The sequence below is a fragment of the Oryctolagus cuniculus genome, chromosome 1 (assembly GCF_964237555.1).
Source record: "Oryctolagus cuniculus chromosome 1, mOryCun1.1, whole genome shotgun sequence".
Lineage (NCBI taxonomy): Eukaryota > Metazoa > Chordata > Mammalia > Lagomorpha > Leporidae > Oryctolagus > Oryctolagus cuniculus.
Genome location: NC_091432.1, coordinates 134,866,496 through 134,886,957, shown reverse-complemented (window position 1 = coordinate 134,886,957; position 20,462 = coordinate 134,866,496). Strand labels below are relative to the sequence as shown.

General features: G+C 42.6%; 1 protein-coding gene across 7 annotated transcripts in view; it reads left to right on the top strand.

The window, feature by feature from the left end:
• KIF27 (kinesin family member 27) overlaps positions 1-20,462 on the top strand; it is a 102,621-nt gene that overhangs the window by 23,461 nt on the left and 58,698 nt on the right. For all 7 annotated transcript variants that reach the window (XR_011378826.1, XM_051833658.2, XM_051833661.2 and 4 more), the window contains 2 exons: positions 6,592-6,735; positions 17,903-18,109. Coding sequence is in view for 6 of the 7 variants with exons in the window: in XM_051833658.2 (XP_051689618.2) it covers positions 6,592-6,735; positions 17,903-18,109 (351 nt within the window). In the remaining variant the exon portion in view is untranslated. The remainder of the gene's footprint in view (positions 1-6,591; positions 6,736-17,902; positions 18,110-20,462) is intronic.

The window sequence follows — 20,462 nt, the reverse complement described above, 5'->3', positions numbered from 1 at the left end:
AATGGCCGCTGAGGACGGTGCGCTGCGGCCAGCGCACTGCGCTGATCGGAAGCTGGGAGCCAGGTGCTTCTCCTGGTCTCCCATGGGGTGCAGGGCCCAAGGACTTGGGCCATCCTCCACTGCACTCCCTGGCCACAGCAGAGAGCTGGACTGGAAGAGGGGCAACCGAGACAGAATCCAGCGCCCCCACCGGACTAGAACCCCGTGCCGGCGCCGCAAGGCGGAGGATTAGCCTAGTGAGCTGTGGCGCCGGCCCAGTTGTTCTTGATAGAAAAAACAACAACAACAAAACAAAACTGTATTCCTTGGATTTGGAGTACAGATTAAAAAAAAAATCAATGTATTTGATAATATTTAATGAATATTGCTATTGTATGTATATGTATATTATACTTATATTGAGTTCAGAATCACAGTTCCCTATGTTTCATTTAAAAATATCTGTATTTCAAATTTTTTTGTTGTTTTTATGATTTCATTTTATTTGAAAGTCAGAGAGACAGAGTTCTATCTGCTGGTTCACTCCCAAATGCTTCTAATAGCAGAACTGGCCAGGCTGAAGCTAGGGACACCATTCACATCTCCCACATGGGAGGCAAGGACTTAAGTACTAGAGCCATCATCTGCTGCCTCCCAGGGTACACATTAGCAGGAAACTGGAATCTGGGGCAGAGTTGGACTTGAACACAAGCACTCTGATATGGGATGCAGGCTTCCCAAGAGGCAACCACTGCGCCAAACACCTGCCCCCGCAAAAACATTCATATTTTGTAAAATTGTGTGTCACAAGGAAATATTGGAGAATAAGACACATTTAGTTCTGCTTGCAGTCTAATGGGCAAGCATCTTTCAGTTGTTCCCTAAGTAACCTGGTTCTCAGCTTCTGTGATTCTGTGCATTAAAATATGAAAACGTATAGTTAAAAAAGAGAGCTTTCTAGCAAGAGATATGTCTTCAGTATCTTTTTTTATTTTTATTTTTTGTTTGTTTTTTTATTAGGCAGAGTTAGATAGTGAGAGAGAGAGACAGAGAGAAAGGTCTTCCTTCCGTTGGTTCACCCTCCAAATGGCCGCTACGGCCGGCGCGCTGTGCCAATCCGAAGCCAGGAGCCGGGTGCTTCCTCCTGGATTTCCAAGTAGGAACAGGGGCCCCAGCACATGGGCCATCCTCCACTGCCTTCCTGGGCCACAGCAGAGAGCTGGACTAGAAGAGGAGCAACCGGGATTAGAACCCAGCGTCCATATGGGATGCCGGCACCGCAGGCAGAGGGTTAACCAAGTGAGCCATAGCACCGGCCCCTTCAGTATCTTTATACGTATTAGAGAGAAGCCATTTGTACTATTCCCTATTATATTATAGCAGTTCTCAAACTTTTTGATTGCAGGACTTTTTTATACTCTTTTTTTTTTTCTTTTGACAGGCAGAGTGGACAGTGAGAGAGAGAGACAGAGAGAAAGGTCTTCCTTTGCCATTGGTTCACCTTCCAGTGGCTGCCGCGGCCGGCGCACCGCGCTGATCTGATGGCAGGAGCCAGGTGCTTCTCCTGGTCTCCCATGGGGTGCAGGGCCCAAGCACTTGGGCCATCCTCCACTGCACTCCCTGGCCACAGCAGAGAGCTGGCCTGGAAGAGGGGCAATCGGGACAGAATCCGGTGCCCCGACCGGGACTAGAACCCGGTGTGCTGGCGCCGCAAGGTGGAGGATTAGCCTAGTGAGCCGCGGTGCCAGCCACTTTAGACTCTTAAAATTGAAATTTCCCCAAAAAGGTTATGTTAATGTGGATTATGTCAGGAGCCAGCGCCTTGGCTCACTTGGTTAATCCTCTGCCTATGGCACCGGCATCTCATATGGGTGCTGGGTTCTATTGCCAGTTGCTCCTCTTCCAGTCCAGCTCTCTGCTGTGGCCCGGGAAGGCAGTGGAGGATGGCCCAAGTGCTTGGGCCCCTGCACCCACATGGGAGACTAGGAAGAAGCACCTGGCTTCTGGCTTTGGATCTGTGCAGCACTGGCCGTAGTGGCTATTTGGGGAGTGAACCAGCGGAAGGAAGATCTTTCTTTCTGTCTCTCTCACTGTCTATCTGTCAAATAAAAAAAAAAAAAAAAGAATGTGGATTATGTCAATTGATTTACCATATTAGGCTTAAAAATGAAGAGAAAATACAGTTATTTATTTTAAAGTTAATTCAGAATTAACAATAATAACCTGATTACATGTTAATATGGAAATTTTTTTCATTAAAAACAACTTTTTCAAAGCAAAAAAGTTTAATAAGTATAGGATTGCTTTACATTTTACTAAATTTCTGGCTTAATATAAGACTGGATTTTCATATTAGCTTCAGCATTTAGTTTATTGCAATATGTTGTTTTGGTTGAATTTATGAAGACAATACAAACTTCTGTAGTTTCGTAGTTGGAAGGGAAGAATATTTTAAAAACTTTGTCAGGTAATTATATTCTTTGCTACACCAAAATTTAACAAGTGGAAATGTACTAAGTTTACTTGCAGTGTGGGATTTGAGACATTTTGTTTACATTAAGATCTAATTTTACATTAAAATCTTCTGGTTTCTATCTTGTACTTTAAATAGGTCTTTTATCTATACATAATTTTGAATCATCATTAATCATTTGGAAAATATTTGCTGAGTTATGCAGATATTCCAAATGTTGAAATATTTCACTACACAATATCCAGGAATCATCTTTGTTAATGTCATCAGGAAAGTCTTTGGGTATTAGAAGCTGTCAAGCTCACAGTGGCAGAAGTGTTTTCCAAACTTTAATTTTTCCATGAAACTCAAATTTTATCAGTTGTAACAAATATTGTTAGCTGTTTTCCTTGCAATGATTGGTTTTCATTTTTTTAATTAATTAATTAATTTGAAAGGCAGAGTTACATAGAGAGAGAAAGAGATTGAAGGAGAGACAGAGAGAAAGCGTCCACCTGCTGGTTCACTGCCCAAATGGCTGCAGTGGTTGGGGCTGGGCCAGGCTGAAGCCAGGAGCCAGGAACCAGGAGCCCGGAGCCTCCTCCCAGCCTCCACGTTGGATGCAGGGGCCCAAGGACTGGGGCCATCCTCTGCTGCTTTCCCAGGAGCATTAGCAGGGAGCTGGGTTGGAAGAGGAGCAGCTGGGAAAGGAATCCTTTATGGGATACTGACACTGCAGATGGCAGCTTAACCCATATTGCCACAGCACCGGCCCTCTGGGTTTTCATTTTCAATGTCTGCTGCATATCCAAATCTAAATAACCATAGTTTATCATTCTTTAGAGTGAAACTCCATGAAAAAGTGGAGCATTCAGCTTGTAACTCAACAATTGTACATTGTTTCCCACACAAAGTATCTCCTTTAGTACTCAGCAGAAATATTTTGTGAATACCTTCCATTTTGTCACACAGAATATCAAAAAAACACATACTCGAGAGTTGAGGATGAACAAATTTTTTGTTTGTTTGATCAAGACATTCTGAAGGAAAAATGGCACTTGTTTGTAGGGTGAGTGAACAGCAGTGAACAACTACTAGAACAGTTTGCTGTCACTGCCTTTATGTGTTCTAAGGAGCTAGCAGATTTACCTACCATTGCTTTCACACCATGTGGTGCAAATGTCATCATGGTGAAAAAGGCAAATATCACCTTAGTATGGTTTGAAAATGGTTTTGACAGGGACACCCTGAAAGGGCTTAAGGGATGTGCCGAAAGGGTCTCTGGAACCAGCTGTGAGAGTGCTGCTCCTTTCTGCTTAACATTTAAATATGAGCATTAAGGTGATACTTCTAAAATTATGAGGATTTTTTTTTTGGAAAGGTAGTGATTGTCCTACTTCTTTACTCATTAATATAAGAAAGTGATGGTACAGGAGGTATAGGTAACTGGTAATTTGAATTTTGGGATGCATATGGTAGTTGGTAATGGGAAGCACTTTTCCTTCGTGATCCTAAGATAGTAGAAATTGGAAGCTCATAAAACCCACTGCTTGGAGTTGGGTGAGTAGTAACTCTCTGTACATGTTGGAAACTTAATTTTTAAACTTGCTCTGCTTTTTGTATTCTAGATTATGGCTTCCTAAAGATAGAAAGTCTTGGCCGGCGCCACAGCTCAATACGCTAATCCTCCGCCTTGCGGTAGCGGCACACCGGGTTCTAGTCCCGGCCAGGGCGCCGGATTCTATCCTGGTTGCCCCTCTTCCAGGCCAGCTCTCTGCTGTGGCCAGGGAGTGCAGTGGAGGATGGCCCAAGTGCTTGGGCCCTGCACCCCATGGGAGACCAGGAGAAGTACCTGGCTCCTGGCTTTGGATCAGCGCGGTGCTCCGGCCACAGCACGCCAGCCGCAGCGGCCATCAGAGGGTGAACCAACAGCAAAAGGAAGACCTTTCTCTCTGTCTCTCTCTCTCACTGTCCACTCTGTCTGTCAAAGAAAAAAAAAAGATAGAAAGTCTTGTTGGAAAAGGTGAAAAGGTGTCAGGAACAGATTATTTGGAGGAATGCTAGATTGCAGAAAGGATCAAGATTTCTTAACTGCAAGACACATCAGAACTTTGAAAATGCTCAGGAATATTACAGCTCTCAAAATGACAGACATCACAGTCGGTGTTTACCAGTTTTTTAAAAGTGGGGGCAAGCTTTGTTTCATAGCTTAAGCTGCTGCTTGAGATGTCTGCATCCCATATTGGATGAGTTCATGTCCATCCCAGGTTCCCAAGTTTGTGTTCCAACCTCCACTTCCTGTTTAGCTTCCTGCTAATGCACACCCTGGGAGGCAGCAGATGATGTCTAAGGTAGTTGGGACCTTGATACCCATGTGGACATTGATGGAGTTCCTGGCTTCTGACTTCAGTAAGGCCCAACTGTGGCTGTTGCAGGCATTTGGGGAGTGAACCAGTGGATGGAAGATCGATTCTCTCTCTCTCTCTCTCTCTCTCTCTCTCTCTCTCTCTCTCCTTTCCTCTTTCTCGTATATAAAAATAAATAAGCATTAAAAATTGCTTAAAAATGCATTCCCTCATCTTGTCTGGAATCTCTCAAGACAAGTAATCTTGTATGTCTCTTTTAAAACTGGCACCTATATGAGATGCCGCATCCCAAGCAGTGACTTAACCCACTGGGCCACAATGCCCACCCCTAAAATTAAGTAGTTATTATTAAGATTTATTTATTCATTTGAAAGGCAGAGCTGCAGAGAGGCAGAGGCAGAGGCAGAGGCAGGGAGAGAGAGAGAGAGAGAGAGTCTTCCATCTGCTGGTTCAGTCCCAGATGGTTATAATGACCGGAGCTGTGCTGTTCCAAAGCCAGGAGCCTGGAACTTCTTCCAGGTCTCCCACGTTGGTGCAAGGGCCCAAGGACCTGGGCCATCCTCCACTGCTTTCCCAGGCCATAACAGAGAGCTGGATCAGAAGTGGAGCAGCCAGGACTCAAACTGGCACTCAAATGGGATGCCAGCACTCCAGGCAGTGGCTTTGCCCTCTACACCACAGTGCTGGACCCAGAATTAAGTATTTAATAGTCATATAGATTATACAACTGTATCACAATATAAGGATCATCAGGATTATGTGTTTCCTGCTCATTTGATAATTTAAGGATCCCAAGCAGAGAAAAGAAGAAACTTGTTGGGGTGGGCATTTAGAATAGCAGTTAAGACTCTGGTTAAACAATGCTCACATCCCAAATCAGAATCCCAAATGAGCTGGTTCCAGCACTGACTCCAGCTTGTGCTAATACAGACCCTGGGAGGCAATGGTAATGACTCAAGTAATTGGGTTCCTGGCACCGATGTGGGAGACCTGGGTTGAGTTTCCAGCTCCTGGCTTCAGCCCATCTCATCACCTGTTGTTGGCATTTGGGGAGTGAACCAGTTGATGGGATCTCTCACTGTCTCTTAGATCAATCAATCAGTCAGTCTTACGGTAATTCTAGCAAACTTGTAAACATCTTACTGAATGTTCTTTAGAACCTAAGTAACCAGTTTTCATTTACAGAAAAATAAAAATCAGGAAAATATTCATGTCTGTATGGTAATTCCTATATTATAGAAATAATAGATTATCTTTGCCTTTCTTAGAAAGAAGCCAGTAAACTGCCGGCGCCGTGGCTCAATAGGCTAATCCTCCACCTTGCGGCGCCGGCACACCGGGTTCTAGTCCCGGTCAGGGCGCCGGATTCTGTCCCGGTTGCCCCTCTTCCAGGCCAGCTCTCTGCTATGGCCAGGGAGTGCAGTGGAGGATGGCCCAGGTGCTTGGGCCCTGCACCCCATGGGAGACCAGGAGAAGCACCTGGATCCTGGCTCCTGCCATCGGATCAGCGCGGTGCGCCGGCTGCAGCGGCGGCCATTGGAGGGTGAACCAACGGCAAAGGAAGACCTTTCTCTCTCTGTCTCTCTCTCTCACTGTCCACTCTGCCTGTCAAAAATAAAAAAAAAAATAAAAAAAAAAATAAAAAAAAAGCCAGTAAAAAGTTGAAGATGCAAAGGATAAGAAAATATAAGAGACATCAACGAGCTTTCCTCAGATCACTGTCTCTGTGGTAGTATACGGACTCCATTGAGTATTTTCTATGTAAATATCACTTGTGCCTTCTTTCCCTCCTAGTGTGCACTCGCTGCTGATGAAGTCGTCTTTAATCAGAAGGAACTGGAGGTAAAGGAACTCAAGAATCAAGTGCAGATGATGGTACAAGAAAACAAAGGGCATGTTGTATCTTTGAAAGAAGCACAAAAAGTGAATAGATTGCAGGTAGGGTTTCTTGATCTCTGTAGATTGAGTTGAAATGGAACTAATTAAACAGAGTCACATGTTCAGTGATGAATGGAAGTGCTTGCAAAGTATGTTTCAGTTGAAGAATTTGGAACATAGGCTCCTGAAAAAGCTATTACAATTTTTCCCCTAAATCAACTTAAAAAAATTTTTTATTGTTAGCTTGACTTCTGTTTCACAGATATAAAGATAATACCCAGGAACTTAATTTAAAAACTACATTTTGGTTATCTTTCTCCAAGCTTTTCTCTTCTGTTGTTTGCCAAGGTTCTAGGCAATGTGATACTGTTAAGAATTAGAAAGTAAACATACAACCTAAATTTTTAAATTTATTTTCCTTTTACAGCTCATGTGTACTTTGCTCTTTAACTTTGGTCAAATATTTCAAATTCCTTATCTAACCTTTCCTATTGCTAACATGGCTATGTCTGCAGTGTAACATAGTATGTCCCTAAAAATACTATCTGGCTGTGATTCCTCCCACTCCTAAATATTTAATGTCATTTCAAGCCTTCAGCTCCCTATCAGAGAGGAACTAGTGCTGATTTTGACATATTTTATTTTTGTTCTCTTCGTAGCCTTTCTTTTTTTTTTTTTTTTTTTTTTTTTTTTTTTTTTTTTTTTTAAGATTTATTTATTTATTTGGGGCCAGTGCCATGGCTCACTTGGTTAATCCTCTGCCTGCGGTGCCGGCATCCCATATGGGCACTGGGTTCTACTGCCGGTTGCTCCTCTTCCAGTCCAGCTCTCTGCTGTGGCCCGGGAGGGCAGTAGAGGATGGCCCAAGTGCTTGGGCCCCTGCACCCACATGGGAGACCAGAAAGAAGCACCTGGCTCCTGGCTTTGGATCGGTGCAGTGCCAGCCATAGCGGCCATTTGGGGAGTGAACCAGCAGCAGGAAGACCTTTCTTTCTGTCTCTCACTGTCTATATCTCTACCTGTCAAATAAAAAAAAAAAGATGTATTTATTTATTTGAAAGAGTTACACAGAGAGAGACGAAAAGGCAGAGAGAGAGAGAGAGAGAGAGAGAGAGGTCTTCCATCCACTGGGAACTCTTCAGTTGGCTGCAATGGCTGGAGCTGGGCTGATCCAAAACCAGGAGCCAGGAGCTTCTTCCAGGTCTCCCACGCAGGTGCAGGGGCCCAAGGACCTGGGCCATCCTGTACTGTTTTCCCAGGCCATAGCAGAGAGCTGGATCGGAAGTGGAGCAGCTGGGACTTGAACCCGCACCCATATGGGATGCTGGCACTGCAGGCAGCAGCTTTACCCGCTATGCCACAGTAGCCTTTCTAGTTGTGTAATAAATTAAAAACATTAACCAAAATGTATGCAAAACCAGATGGATTGTTGAGTGATTTATCACCAAGAGAACAACTGGGTAACCACCCCCAGGTCCAGGATCACAAAGTACCAGCTCCTGAGAAGTTCTCAGTGCCTCCTTCCCATCTTTATCCTGCCCTCCTCAAAAAGAGCTTGATTTGTGTGGCGATCATTTCCTTGCTCTTCTTATTTTCCATCTCACTATGTATCCTTCAACACTATAGTTTTTGGAAGTTTTATAAATTTACTCTGTTTATATTAGTCAGTACGTGGTTTCTTGATTGAAATTGTAATTAATATATTTTATATATGATAGTGGCTTGCTTAGTTTAATAGCTATATTGTGTTTCACTGTATGATTATACCTCAAGTTTATTTTCTGTTCTGTTGATTGACATTTGTGGGCTTTTCCTGTGTATTTTCTTATTATGGACAGGTCTTTCAGATTTGTGCCTGGGGTTGAATTGCTTGGTCCATAGGGTAGATGTAAAGTTTTCAACTTAAGTAGATTAACCTAACCTGTTTTTCAGTTTGTACTCCAAACATTAGCTAGATATTCCCATTGCCATATATGCTTGCAGACATTTGTTATTGTTAATTTTTCAATAGTAGCCAAGCTGGTAGGTATGTGGTCTTATTTTGGTATCGTTTTCGTTTGTATGCCCTGATGACCAGTGATTTGGAGCAGTTTTTAGTATTTTTTGACTATTTGATAGCCTCTTTTGTGAATGCTAGTTCAAGTCTCTTTCTTGTTTTTTCTATTGTCTTTTAGACTGTCTTTTAGATTAGTTTGTAGAATTTTATTGTATATTCTAAGGTCTGAGCTCGCTGTCAGTTATGTGATTGCAAATACTTTTTCTCCTTCTATGGCTTTTTGCTCTCAGTGGTGTTTTGATGAAAGGATTTCTTATTGAAATGAAATGGAGCAATCTCTTTCTTTATGGCTAGTGATGTTTGTTCTGTATTTAACATATGTTTCCTTTCCCCAGCCCTTTCCTGTGAGGTTACTTTTCTATATTATCTTCCAGGAACTGTATTGTTTGGCCTTTCAGGTTTAGTTCTAGTGTCCTAGAATTTTGGCCATGGGGTAAGGTAAGAGTAAAGGTCACGTTTGATCGTTTTACAAATGGATTTCCAGTAGTCCCAGAGACTACCTTTTCACTAGTGTTTTGAGTGCTGTCTTTAATTATCAACCAAAGTCCATTTGTGCCACAGTCAAGTGGTTGGAACTGGAAGACATCATGTTGAGTGAAAGAAGTCAAGCAGGACAAATACTGCATGTTTTCTGTTATATGTAGGAGCTAAAAGAAAAAAAGAAATACCTGTTGGTATCAGTTTTGCTACAAATACATTGTTTTGTAAAACTTTGTTTTAAATGTTTGTCAAACAAATTGATAGGAAATTAATGATTTTGTGACTGTTTTAAAATGTACTGTATCTGAGGCCGTCGCCACAGCTCAATAGGCTAATCTTCCGCCTGTGGCGCTAGCACACCGGGTTCTAGTCCTGGCCGGGGCGCCGGATTCTGTCCCGGTTGCCCCTCTTCCAGGCCAGCTCTCTGCTGTGGCCCGGGAGTGCAGTGGAGGATGGCCCAAGTGCTTGGGCCCTGCACCCTATAGGAGACCAGGAGAGCACCTGTCTCCTGCCTTCGGATCAGCGCGGTGCACTGGCCGCAGCGTGCTGGCCGCGGTAGCCATTGGAGGGTGAACCAACAGCAAAAGGAAGATCTTTCTCTCTTACTGTCCACTCTGCCTGTCAATAAATAAATAAATAAATAAAATGTACTGTATCTGAGTGAAGTTGAGCTCTTTTCATTTGATGATTGTTTATAGCCCTGGCCTATATTCCTGCTGTTCAATGGTCTTTCTACTTTTTATCTGTTAAACTCTTTTTTTTTTTTAATTTTATCTATTTATTTGAGAGGTAGAGTCACAGATAGTGAGAGGGAGAGTCAGAGAGAAAGATCTTCCTTCTGCTGGTTCACACCCCGAATGGCTGCAATGGCTGGAGCTGGGCCAGTCTGGAGCCAGGAGCCAGGAGTTTCTTCCAGGTCTCCCACATGGGTGCAGGGGCCCAAGCACTTGGGCCATCTTCTACTGCTTTCCCAGGCCATAGCAGAAAGCTGGATTAGAAGTGGAACAGCCAGGAATCGGACCAGTGCCCGTATGCAATGCCAGCACTGCAGGTGGAGGATTAACTTACTCTGCCACAGCACCAACCCACTGTTGAACTTTTTCTTTTACAGAACCATTAAGCCTTTGACTATAATATAAATTAAAAATATATTATCTCATAAAAGGTCAAATTTCCATAAGATAATATAAAATATAATATAAACCAATTCTGATACAATATTGAAAAAAAAAGTCAAAACAAAAAGCCCACTTGTGTATGAGTCCATTTTCTACTTCTTGGCCTTCTGTTGTATTCTAGTGGTTTGTCTATTATTGAGCCAATATCACATGTATTATTAATTATAATTATAACAAGGCTAGATATTCTGTAGAGGAAAGCTTTCCACTCTGTTCTGTGTCTTCTCCCTCTACGTGTCAGGGAGCACAAAAACACTTGTGATTTTGGCTGGCATTACATTAAATCTATAGGTCTATTTGGAAAGAATTAGTATCTTTTGCTTATAAGTCTTCTAAATCATGAATTTTCTCAATAAATGCTTATTTTTTGTGGGTACATAGAAGTATTGCACGTATTTTGTTGCACGTATTCCTGGTCTTTGAGTTTTTTATGTGGCTTTGAATGGAATCTTTGGTTTTTGGGAAGCAGATTCATTCATAAGACATAGATGAATTACATCAGTAGGTAACCAGAAGTTCTATAACATATTTATGTCAGGAAAACATTACCTTATATCTCAGCCTATCATCTGCTAAAAAAAATTGCTCATTTCTTACCATAATATCTATGATTATAGGGTAGGTGGCCTGACGAAAAACCTAAATGTATGTCAAGTGTAAGACAGAGTCAACAGTAGGAACATAGACACTACAGGGTTTATAATTCAAACTAGGAAGTGAGAGAAGGCAAAAGGAAGGTAAAACCACTCAAGTGGTAAGCTGCCTGATCTATTGGTGCCTTGACTCACCCCCTACCAGCTCTGAAGAGGTTTTGGAGAGGTCAAGCTAGCAAAATCACTAAATGGAATTAAAAAAACACCTTTTTTTGTATTCCTAATTGTTCATTGGTATGTGTAACTATGTTGATTTTTTAAAAATATTTATTTATTTATTTGAGAGGGAGTTACTGACAGAGAGAGGGAGAGACAGAGAGAAGTCTTCCATCCACTGGTTCATTCCCCAAATGTCTGCAATGACTGGAGCTGGGCCAATCCGAAGCCAGGAGCCAGGAGCTTCTTCCGGGTCTCCCATGTGGGTGCAGGGGCCCAAGGACTTGGGCCGTCTTCCACTGCTTTCTTATGCCATTAGCAGAGAGCTGGATCAGAAGAGGAGCAGCCAGGATACAAACCAGTGCCCATATGGAATGCCAGTGCCACAGGTGGAAGCTTAACCTACTACACCACAGCACTAGCCCTGTATTGAGTTTTATATACTGAAATCTTAACATATTTAGCAACCTGAGTAAACTTTTAAATTCTAATGTTTTATCTGTAAATTCATTTGATTTTCATTTTATATATTTGTATTATCTGCAAATAGTGATAGTTTTATTCGTTTATATCTTTCAGCATTCTATTTCTTTTTCTTAGCTTTCTATATTTGCTGGAACCTCCATACAGTGTTGAATTCAAATAGTGACAGCAAATATACTTGTCTTTTTTCCAGTCATAGAAAAAAAGCTTTCAACATCACACACTACAAAGTATCATACAATACTTGGGTTTGCTGAAGGTGGTTACCCTTTATCAATATAAGGAAAATTTCTTTGCTGAGAATTTTTATTATAAGTGGATATTAAGGGTAGATGTTTGGTGCTTTGGTAAAGCCCCAACGTAAGATATCTGCATCCCCTATTAGTGTGCCTTGGTTCAAGTGCTGGCTGTGGATATTAAGGGCAGGTGTTTGGTTTGTGGTAAAACCCTCACGTAAGATACCTGCATCTCATATTAGTGTGCCTTGGTTCAAGTCCCGGCTGTGGATATTAGGGGCAGGTGTTTGGTTTGTGGTAAAGCCCCCACATAAGATACCTGCATCCCCTATTAGAGTACCTTGGTTCAAGTGTTGGCTTTGTTCTCTGTTCCTGTTTCCTGCAAGTAAGCACCATGGGTGCAGTGGTGATGGCTCCAGTATTTGGGTACTCACTACCCATGTGAGAGATTTGTATTGAATTCCAGGTTCCTGGCTTTGGCTTGGCCTAGACCTGGCTGTTGTGGACATTTGGGAAGTGACACAGGGAATAAGAGACCTCTGTCTGGCTGTCTCTCTGTTGCTACCTTTCAAATAAATAAATTAAAAATTTAAAACTAGAAGATACTGAATTTTATTATGGTTTTTTATCATGATTTTTCTCCTTTATTCTGTTAATGTGGCTAATTACCTTGATTGTGCTGCGTTTAAGAGAATTTTCTCTTCCTGGAACAACTCCCTTCTGTGTTGTGAAGTACTGTTGTTTGGGAGTCCCCAAACCACCCTTAGGTTGGGTGATTCACTAGGAGAACTCAGCATCTGGCTGTTCTCATGGCCAAGGTCACTGAAAGGACAGAGAGCAAGAACAGTGAAGAGAAAAGCACGTGGAGCAGCATCCGGCAGAAACCAGGCACGTGCTTCCGAGGGACGTCTCCCTTTGGAGTCAAACAGGATGCACTTAATTTCCCTGGCCGAGTTGACAACAGAACTGAAATGTTTTCTACTAGGGAAACTCATTAGAGACTCAGTGTCTTTGAGTGTTTTCCAGGGCTGATCTTGAAGACTGAACCAAAATTGCAGGTTACTAGAAGGAAAGCATAACCCGCATTATTTGTACAGTTAGTCTGAGCATAATAAACCCCCTTACCAGTTAGGGTGTTGGAAACCCTCCAAAAATACAAGTTCTCAGATACCTGATAACCTTATAAGCAGGTCTTTCAAAGGATCGCAGTCAACATCTGCTGTGACTGTCCTAGATGTGGTTTGCTAATGCTGATGCTCCTCGACTTACATTGAGTTTTGTCCTAATAAACCAGTTGCAAGCAGAAAATATTCTAAATTGAAATGAAATTAGGTTATTTACCTAACCTACTGAACATAGTAACTTAGCAACACAGCACACCATGTCATGTAGGTTGTTTGCCTCGTGATCATATAACTGACTGGGTGCTGTGACTGCTGCTGCAGCCCAGAGTCCAAAGAGAGTATCATTCTGCATAGCACTAGTCTGGGACAAGATTAAACTTCAACATAAATTTGAACATGATTTCTATTTTTAAGATTTATTTCTTATTTATTTGAAAGCCAGAGTCACAAAGAGAATGGAAGAGACAGAGTGAGCAAGGGAGAGAGATCTTCCATCCACTGGTCACTTTTTCCTCCTTAATCAGCTTTACTAGGGGTTTATAAGTTTTATTAATCTCTTCTAAGAACTTTTTTTAAAAAGATTTATTTATTTAAAAGGCAGAGTTACAGAGAGAGAGAAGAGGGAGGGAGGGAGGGAGGGAGGGAGGGAGGGAGAGAGAGAGTGAATCTTCTATCTGCTGGTTCACTCCCCATATGGCCGCAATGGCAAGAGCTGGAATAGTCCGAAGCCAGGAGCTTCCTTCTGATCTCCCAGGTGGATTCAGGGGCCCAAACACTTGGGCCATCTTCCACTGCTTTCCCAGGCACATTAGCAGGGAGCTGGATCTGAAGTGGAGCAGCTGGGACTGCAACTGGCCCATATGGGATGTTGGTTCTACAGGCAGTTGGTAGGCTTTACCTACTATGCCCCAGCACCAGCCCCCAAAGAACAATTTTGATTTTACTATTGCATTTTTGCTCATTATTTTATTGTCTGAACTTTTAAATTTTTTTTTTCTTTTTGGGGGACATTAATCTTCTGTTAGCTTCTTTGGCTTCTTTTCTTTGGTAATATACCCAGTTATACATGTCTTCCTAAGCTTATCTTTACCTGAACTCTACATTCAGCTAAAAATATTTATCAGTTTTGTTGTGAAAGTTTTTTAGATCTGTGGGTTATGTTTATTTTGTATTATGGGAGGTTTATTTTATTAATTTTTGGCTTAATGACATTGTGGTTGAATACCATACTATGTATGATTTCTTTCCTTTGTGTTGAAGCTTGCTTGTTGGTTCAGCATCAGGGTGGTTTTGTGATTAAAACTGTGCTGATAAAGAATGTGTGTTTGACATCCTTGGATGCTGTTATTTAAGTCTGTATTTTTACTCACTTTTTAAAAATACTTTTTGTTATAATGATATTGTAGAGAATGATATTAAAATCTCCTGCTACGATTTTGGATTTGTCTGTCTTCTCCATGAAGTACAGCTGTTTTTTGTTTTACAAGTATTGAAGCTGTGCTAGAAGTACATAGGGATGTAGAATTTTTTACGTCATCCTGGTGAATTGACCTTTTTTTTTGCCTTAAAGATTTATTTTATTTACTTGAAAGAGTTACAGAGAAAGGTAGAGACAGAGAGAGAGAAGTCTTCAATCCACTGGTTCACTCCCCAAATGGCCACAATGGCTGGAGCTGGGCCAATCCGGAGCCAGGAGCCTCTTCTGGGTCTCCCACGTGGGTACAAGGGCCCACACACTTGGGTCATCTTCCGCTGCTTTCCCAAGCCCATTAGCAGGGAGCTGGATCAGAAGTAGAGCAGCCAGGACATGAACTGATGCCCACATGGGATGCTGGTGCTGTGGGCCAGGGGTTTAACCTGCTGTGCCACGGCACCAGCCCTAGTGAATTTACTGAATTAATCTTTTAATCATTTTTTTTTTTTTTACCTCTTTTAGTGATTTTTTTTTGCCTTAAAGTCTGCTTGAATTCTATAGCTGCACTAGCTTTCTTTTAATATTTACATGGTGTCCCTTCCCAATTTACTTTTTAAAAAAGTTTTATTTATTTATTTGTAAGAGTTACACAGAGAGAGAAGTAGAAAGAGAGAGGTCTTCCATCCGATGGTTCACCCCCCAATTGGCCACAACAGCTGGAGCTGTGCCGATCCGAAGCCAAGACTCAGGAGCTTCTTCTGGGTCTCCCATGCGGGTGCAGGGGCCCAAGGACTTGGGCCATCTTCCACTGCTTTCCCAGGCCATAGCAGAGAGCTGGATTGGAAGTGGAGCAGCCGGGATTAGAACTGACGCCCATATTGGATGCTGGCGCTTCAGGCCAGGGCATTAACCCGCTGTGCCACAGTGCTGCTGGCCCCTCATTTACTTTTATTTATTTATTTTTTGACAGGCAGAGTGGACAGTGAGAGAGAGACACACAGAGAGAAAGGTCTTCCTTTGCCGTTGGTTCACCCTCCAGTAGCCGCCACGGCAGGCACGCTGCGGCCAGTGCACCACGCTGATCCGATGGCAGGAGCCAGGTGCTTCTCCTGGTCTCCCATGGGGTGCAGGGCCCAAGCACTTGGGCCATCCTCCACTGCACTCCCGGGCCACAACAGAGAGCTGGCCTGGAAGAGGGGCAACCGGGACAGAATCCGGCGCCCTGACCGGGACTAGAACCCGGTGTGCCGGCGCTGCAGGCGGAGGATTAGCCTATTGAGCTGCAGCACCAGCCTCAATTTACTTTTAATCTTTTTATGTCTGCTTTAGTTTTTCTTATAAGCAGCATATGATTACTTAAGTTTACTATCCTGACAGTCTCTACTTTTTAATTAGGTTTGATTCATTTATGAATTTAACATAATTGCTATTGAATATTTTACATTTTTCTTTTTCCTTCTTAACTTAGAAAATGTACTTTCACTCCTTTGTTTAAAATAAGTTTTCCTAGACAGTATGTCATGCCCCCTTGACTTAATAAAGTCTAATATTGGTTGGTACTTGGACTCTTTTTCCAGATAGTATAATGACTCCATTTACAACTTCCTGGCTTAAATGGCATTGGTATCATATATCTTGATAATCTGGATACATGATTTAAAAAAATAAGTTTGCACCTTTACTGATCAATTTTAACACAAAGAATTTTAAGATTTTTTTTTCTATTTAGGTATTGTAGTAAATGTGACATATTAAGAATGACAGGAGGCCGGCGCCATGCTCAATAGGCTAATCCTCCACTCTGGCACACCGGGTTCTAGTCCCGGTCGGGGCGCCGGATTCTGTCCCGGTTACCCCTCTTCCAGGCCAGCTCTTTGCTATGGCCCGGGAGTGCAGTGGAGGATGGTCCAGGTGCTTGGGCCCTGCACCCCATGGGAGACCAGGAGAAGCACCTGGCTCCTGCCATCAGATCAGCGCGGTGCGCCAGCTGCAGCACGCTGACTGTGACGGCTATTGGAGGGTGAACCAACGGCAAAGGAAGACCTTTCTCTCTGTCTCTCTCTCTCACTGTCCACTCTGCCCTGCCTGTCAAAAAAAAAAAAAAAAAAAAATGACAGGAGTTTTTTTATTTATATAACTTTGTGCTTATTTTTTTTTTATTTTTTTTTCCTGATAGTTATTTTATTTCAAATATAACAGACTACAGCAAGTGCTCTACAGCATAGCATATATTACAGATCAAATACACACATTTCATATGAAGGACCCGACTTGAAAAACCAGAACTTACTCTAAGTGCACTTGCAGGGGTAAACAAGGCTCAGGAGAAGATGTTAGAACAAAGATCTTCCCAGACAGCCTTCAAAGATAACACATCTGTGGCATTGCTGGGTTCTGGAGTTTTGTGTAAATGCCCATTTCAAAATCCCTGGAGTTGTGCGTGCCTAAGAGTCCGTGGGATTCTTGGCCGGAGAAGGAGGTGGGGCGGGAGGCGCTCCGAGGGTGGCAGCAGTGCAGGCGGGAACGGCTTCTTCAGAGTCTGACTGGGAGTACAGGAGCATCTCCAGGGTGGCGTCCCTGTCCGTGCTGAAGACCTCTTCTCTCGTGGTCATGGTGGCTCTGCGCCTGGTCACCTCGGAAGCCAGGTCTTCGTAGGGGAAGGTAACGCTCTTGTTCTTGAGGCTCTTCTGAGCCATGGCCTTGTTACCCAGACCACGTGAGGAATTTAGATCCACTGCACCTTTTAATCCCAGATCAGCTTAGTCTACAACCACTTGCACACTTCAGCTTATGGCTCATGGCCTGCTGAAAAATGCCTGCATGACTCTGTTTCCACACATCAGCTACTCCTCCTCCTCCCAGAAGGAAAAAGACCACCCTAACTTTGTGCTTATTAAGCACAGACTGACTTTAGAGCTTTCTGGACTGAAAATATTTTGGATGGGTTACATAAAAAATTCAGACCCGTCCCCAGGCCTGTCAGCTGGCTGTCTTCTCTTTGTAAAGCTTTGGGCTTGCTTTCCCCAGGAGTAAAGACTCTGAAGACTCACTTGACTGCACCTGTTACTTCTGTCTCCTTTGCCGCACCTTCTGCTATCTAGAGCTCTTTACTTTTCAGCTTTCTTATCTAATGCTACTTCAGTTTCGCTCAGAAAGTCCACGCTTTCATAGAGCACACTGTGTTGGCAGAGCAGCCAGTCAGTGGATGTGGCATTGTCTTTGAGTACTGGACCTCTTTTGGCTGGATTTGTGCTGCTTTCTATTCAAAAGGTTTTACCTCTGAGAACAATCCTAGTGACTTGTGCACCCAAGGAGGCTAGTCTTTGGGTAAAGGAAGTTTGTGTTGTCAATGGTAGTTGTGACTTTGGTCAATGTAAAATTAATTTTTATATTAATCTACACATGTACTGAGGTTCTCTGTCAAATTTTCATTTCTCTTCTACAAAGAATGAAAAAATAATAGAACAGCAACTTCTTGTGGATCAGCTGAGTGAAGAACTAACAAAACTTAACCTGTCAATGACTTCTTCAGCTAAGGAGAATTGTGGAGATGGGCCTGATGCCAGGATCCCAGAAAGGAGACCACATACTGTGCCATTTGACACTCGCTTGGGGCATTATATTTATATTCCATCAAGACAAGATGCCAGGAAGGTAAAGTCCAGACGTTAATATTTTTCTCATTTTGAGATAAAAAGATCATATAGAATGTAATATCACATTGCATGTGTAGAGTCTCAGCATTTTTGTTTGGCTTTATGGGCTTTCCCATATACCCTTAAGCATGCTTCTTTTTGATAAAAAATAATAAGAGATTGTATAACTATATTTAGAAGAAATAGTTGGGTCAAGATGCTGTGTATACTTCATCAGGGATTAAGCTATGATTTGCTGTCGTATGTTCAGACATGACTGAGTTTGACACTTTGACATTTTTTCTTCCTTTAACCATTCAAAGTTGAGATGAGGTTGGAGGGTATTTATTTTCACTTATTTGGTCTGTCCTATTATTTTGTAAATGACATTTATGTATTCTTCAGGCTTGCCAAGTTGACTTAATAAAGATATGGTATAACAAAAAGTATGAAGTTGTTTTAATTTTTATTTATTAAACATGTTTTGGGTGATAAATATATGCATACTCAGATTTCTCTTAAAGAATTATTGAGAAATCTCTACTATGGAAGAGAATGAATTAGCAGACCCTTGAATTTTTTTTTTTTTTACACTGAGCAAAGCAAGATTTATTGAAAGCGAGAAACCTCCTGCCACAGCAGTCAGGAGGGGGGGGTCTCCATAGGAGGAGCTGCCCCAAATTTTGGTTTCTATTTAATAGTTTTATGAAGGGAAATGATATAAGTGAGATCTATGTGGTAGTTACAAAGGGCTAGGAAGTATGACCATCAAGTTGTATATGAGCAGTGTTAGGCAGTGTGCATCAGCTAGTCCTGGGTGTGAATACCAACTGTTGCATAGCCCTGGACCTATGAGGAGTCTTCAAAATGCCTATGGAAAATGTTTATTATGAAAAAACTATACATGGATTTCAGAGGTTTTTTTTGCATCAAAATAAACTTTTTAAATTCCACTTTCCACTGAACTTTTTTAAAGCACCCTTATATGACTAGACATCCAGGTGAGCCCTGAGTTCCTTATTTTTAAGAGTAGGGGTAACATGGTGGGGTTGTCTAGAGGGCTTATATAAGCTCTGACAGGTGCCCGGCACAGTGCTTAGTACACTGTGGTCTCAACCCATGTCCCAGGCTCAAGTGCCTCAGTGTGAGGAAGGCAAAGCAGACACTATGTCTACTTTTATGCTTTTCAATTTTTTTTAAAGGATTTATTTATATGTTTGAAAGTCAGAGTTACAGAGATGGAGAGACAGAGAAAGAAATCTTCTACTTGCTGATTCACTTTACAAAAGTCTGCAACAACCAGGTCTGAGCCCGGCTGAAAGCAGGAGCCAAGAACTTCATCCAGGTGTCCCACATGAGTGGCACTTGGACCATCTTCTGCTGCTTTTCCCAAGCTACTAAAAGGGAGCTGGATCAGAAGTTGAACAGCAGAGACTGAATTGGAACCAGTACTTATGTGGGTTACTGGCATTGTAGGTGGTAGTTTAACACACTATGCCACAATGCCTGCCCTTTATAGTCAAAATTTTAAATCTTTTTTTTTTGTTATTGTGGTGTTTTAAAATTTTATTTAAGTTATACAGGTTTCATGTGTTTCGTATATATAGATTTAGGAACATAGTGATAATTCCCACCCTCTTGCCCACACTCCAACCCTTCTTCCATCCACTGGTTCACTCCCTAGATGGCTGCAATGGCCAGAGCTGGGCTAGTCTGAAGCCAGAAGCTTCATCTGGGTCTCCCGCGCAGGTGCAGGGGCCCAGGCACTTGGGCCATCTTCCACTGCCTTCCAGGCCACAGCAGGGACCTGGATGGGAAGTGGAGCAGCCGGGAGTCAAACAGGTGCCCATATGGGACGCCAGCACTGCAGGCCAGGGCTTTACCCACTACACCGCAGTGCTGGCCCCCTAGTCTCTCTCGTTTGATTAGATCTGAAATAGACATGACTGGAATAACGTCATTGTTTCGTATTAGAAAATGCTTCGTTCTGCTTTGAAGAGTTTCCTTCACCTCTAAGAACCCTTCTAGTCACTAAGAGGAGGGGAAAAGGAAGAAGATGCAAAGGTCATATGACTATCTTCCTGTGTGTCCAGGCACTGGGGCCAGCCCTCCGGGTTGGACTGGTCACTGCAGCAGCCTGAGAAGGCAGGCTTGTTGGGGAGACACACAGCAGGACAGGCTTTGCTGCAGTGCTCCTGGCCATTTCATTGTCCTAGATACAAGTGGAGGTTTCACACTGAATACACAGACTAGCTAAATTAAGTCACGAGGACAGCCACATGGCATTTCATTTTGTCCTAGATTTCATTCTCCTTAGCAGAAATCTAGCTGAGATTTTCCACTGTAATATTTTCTGCCTGGAGTCTAGCTCC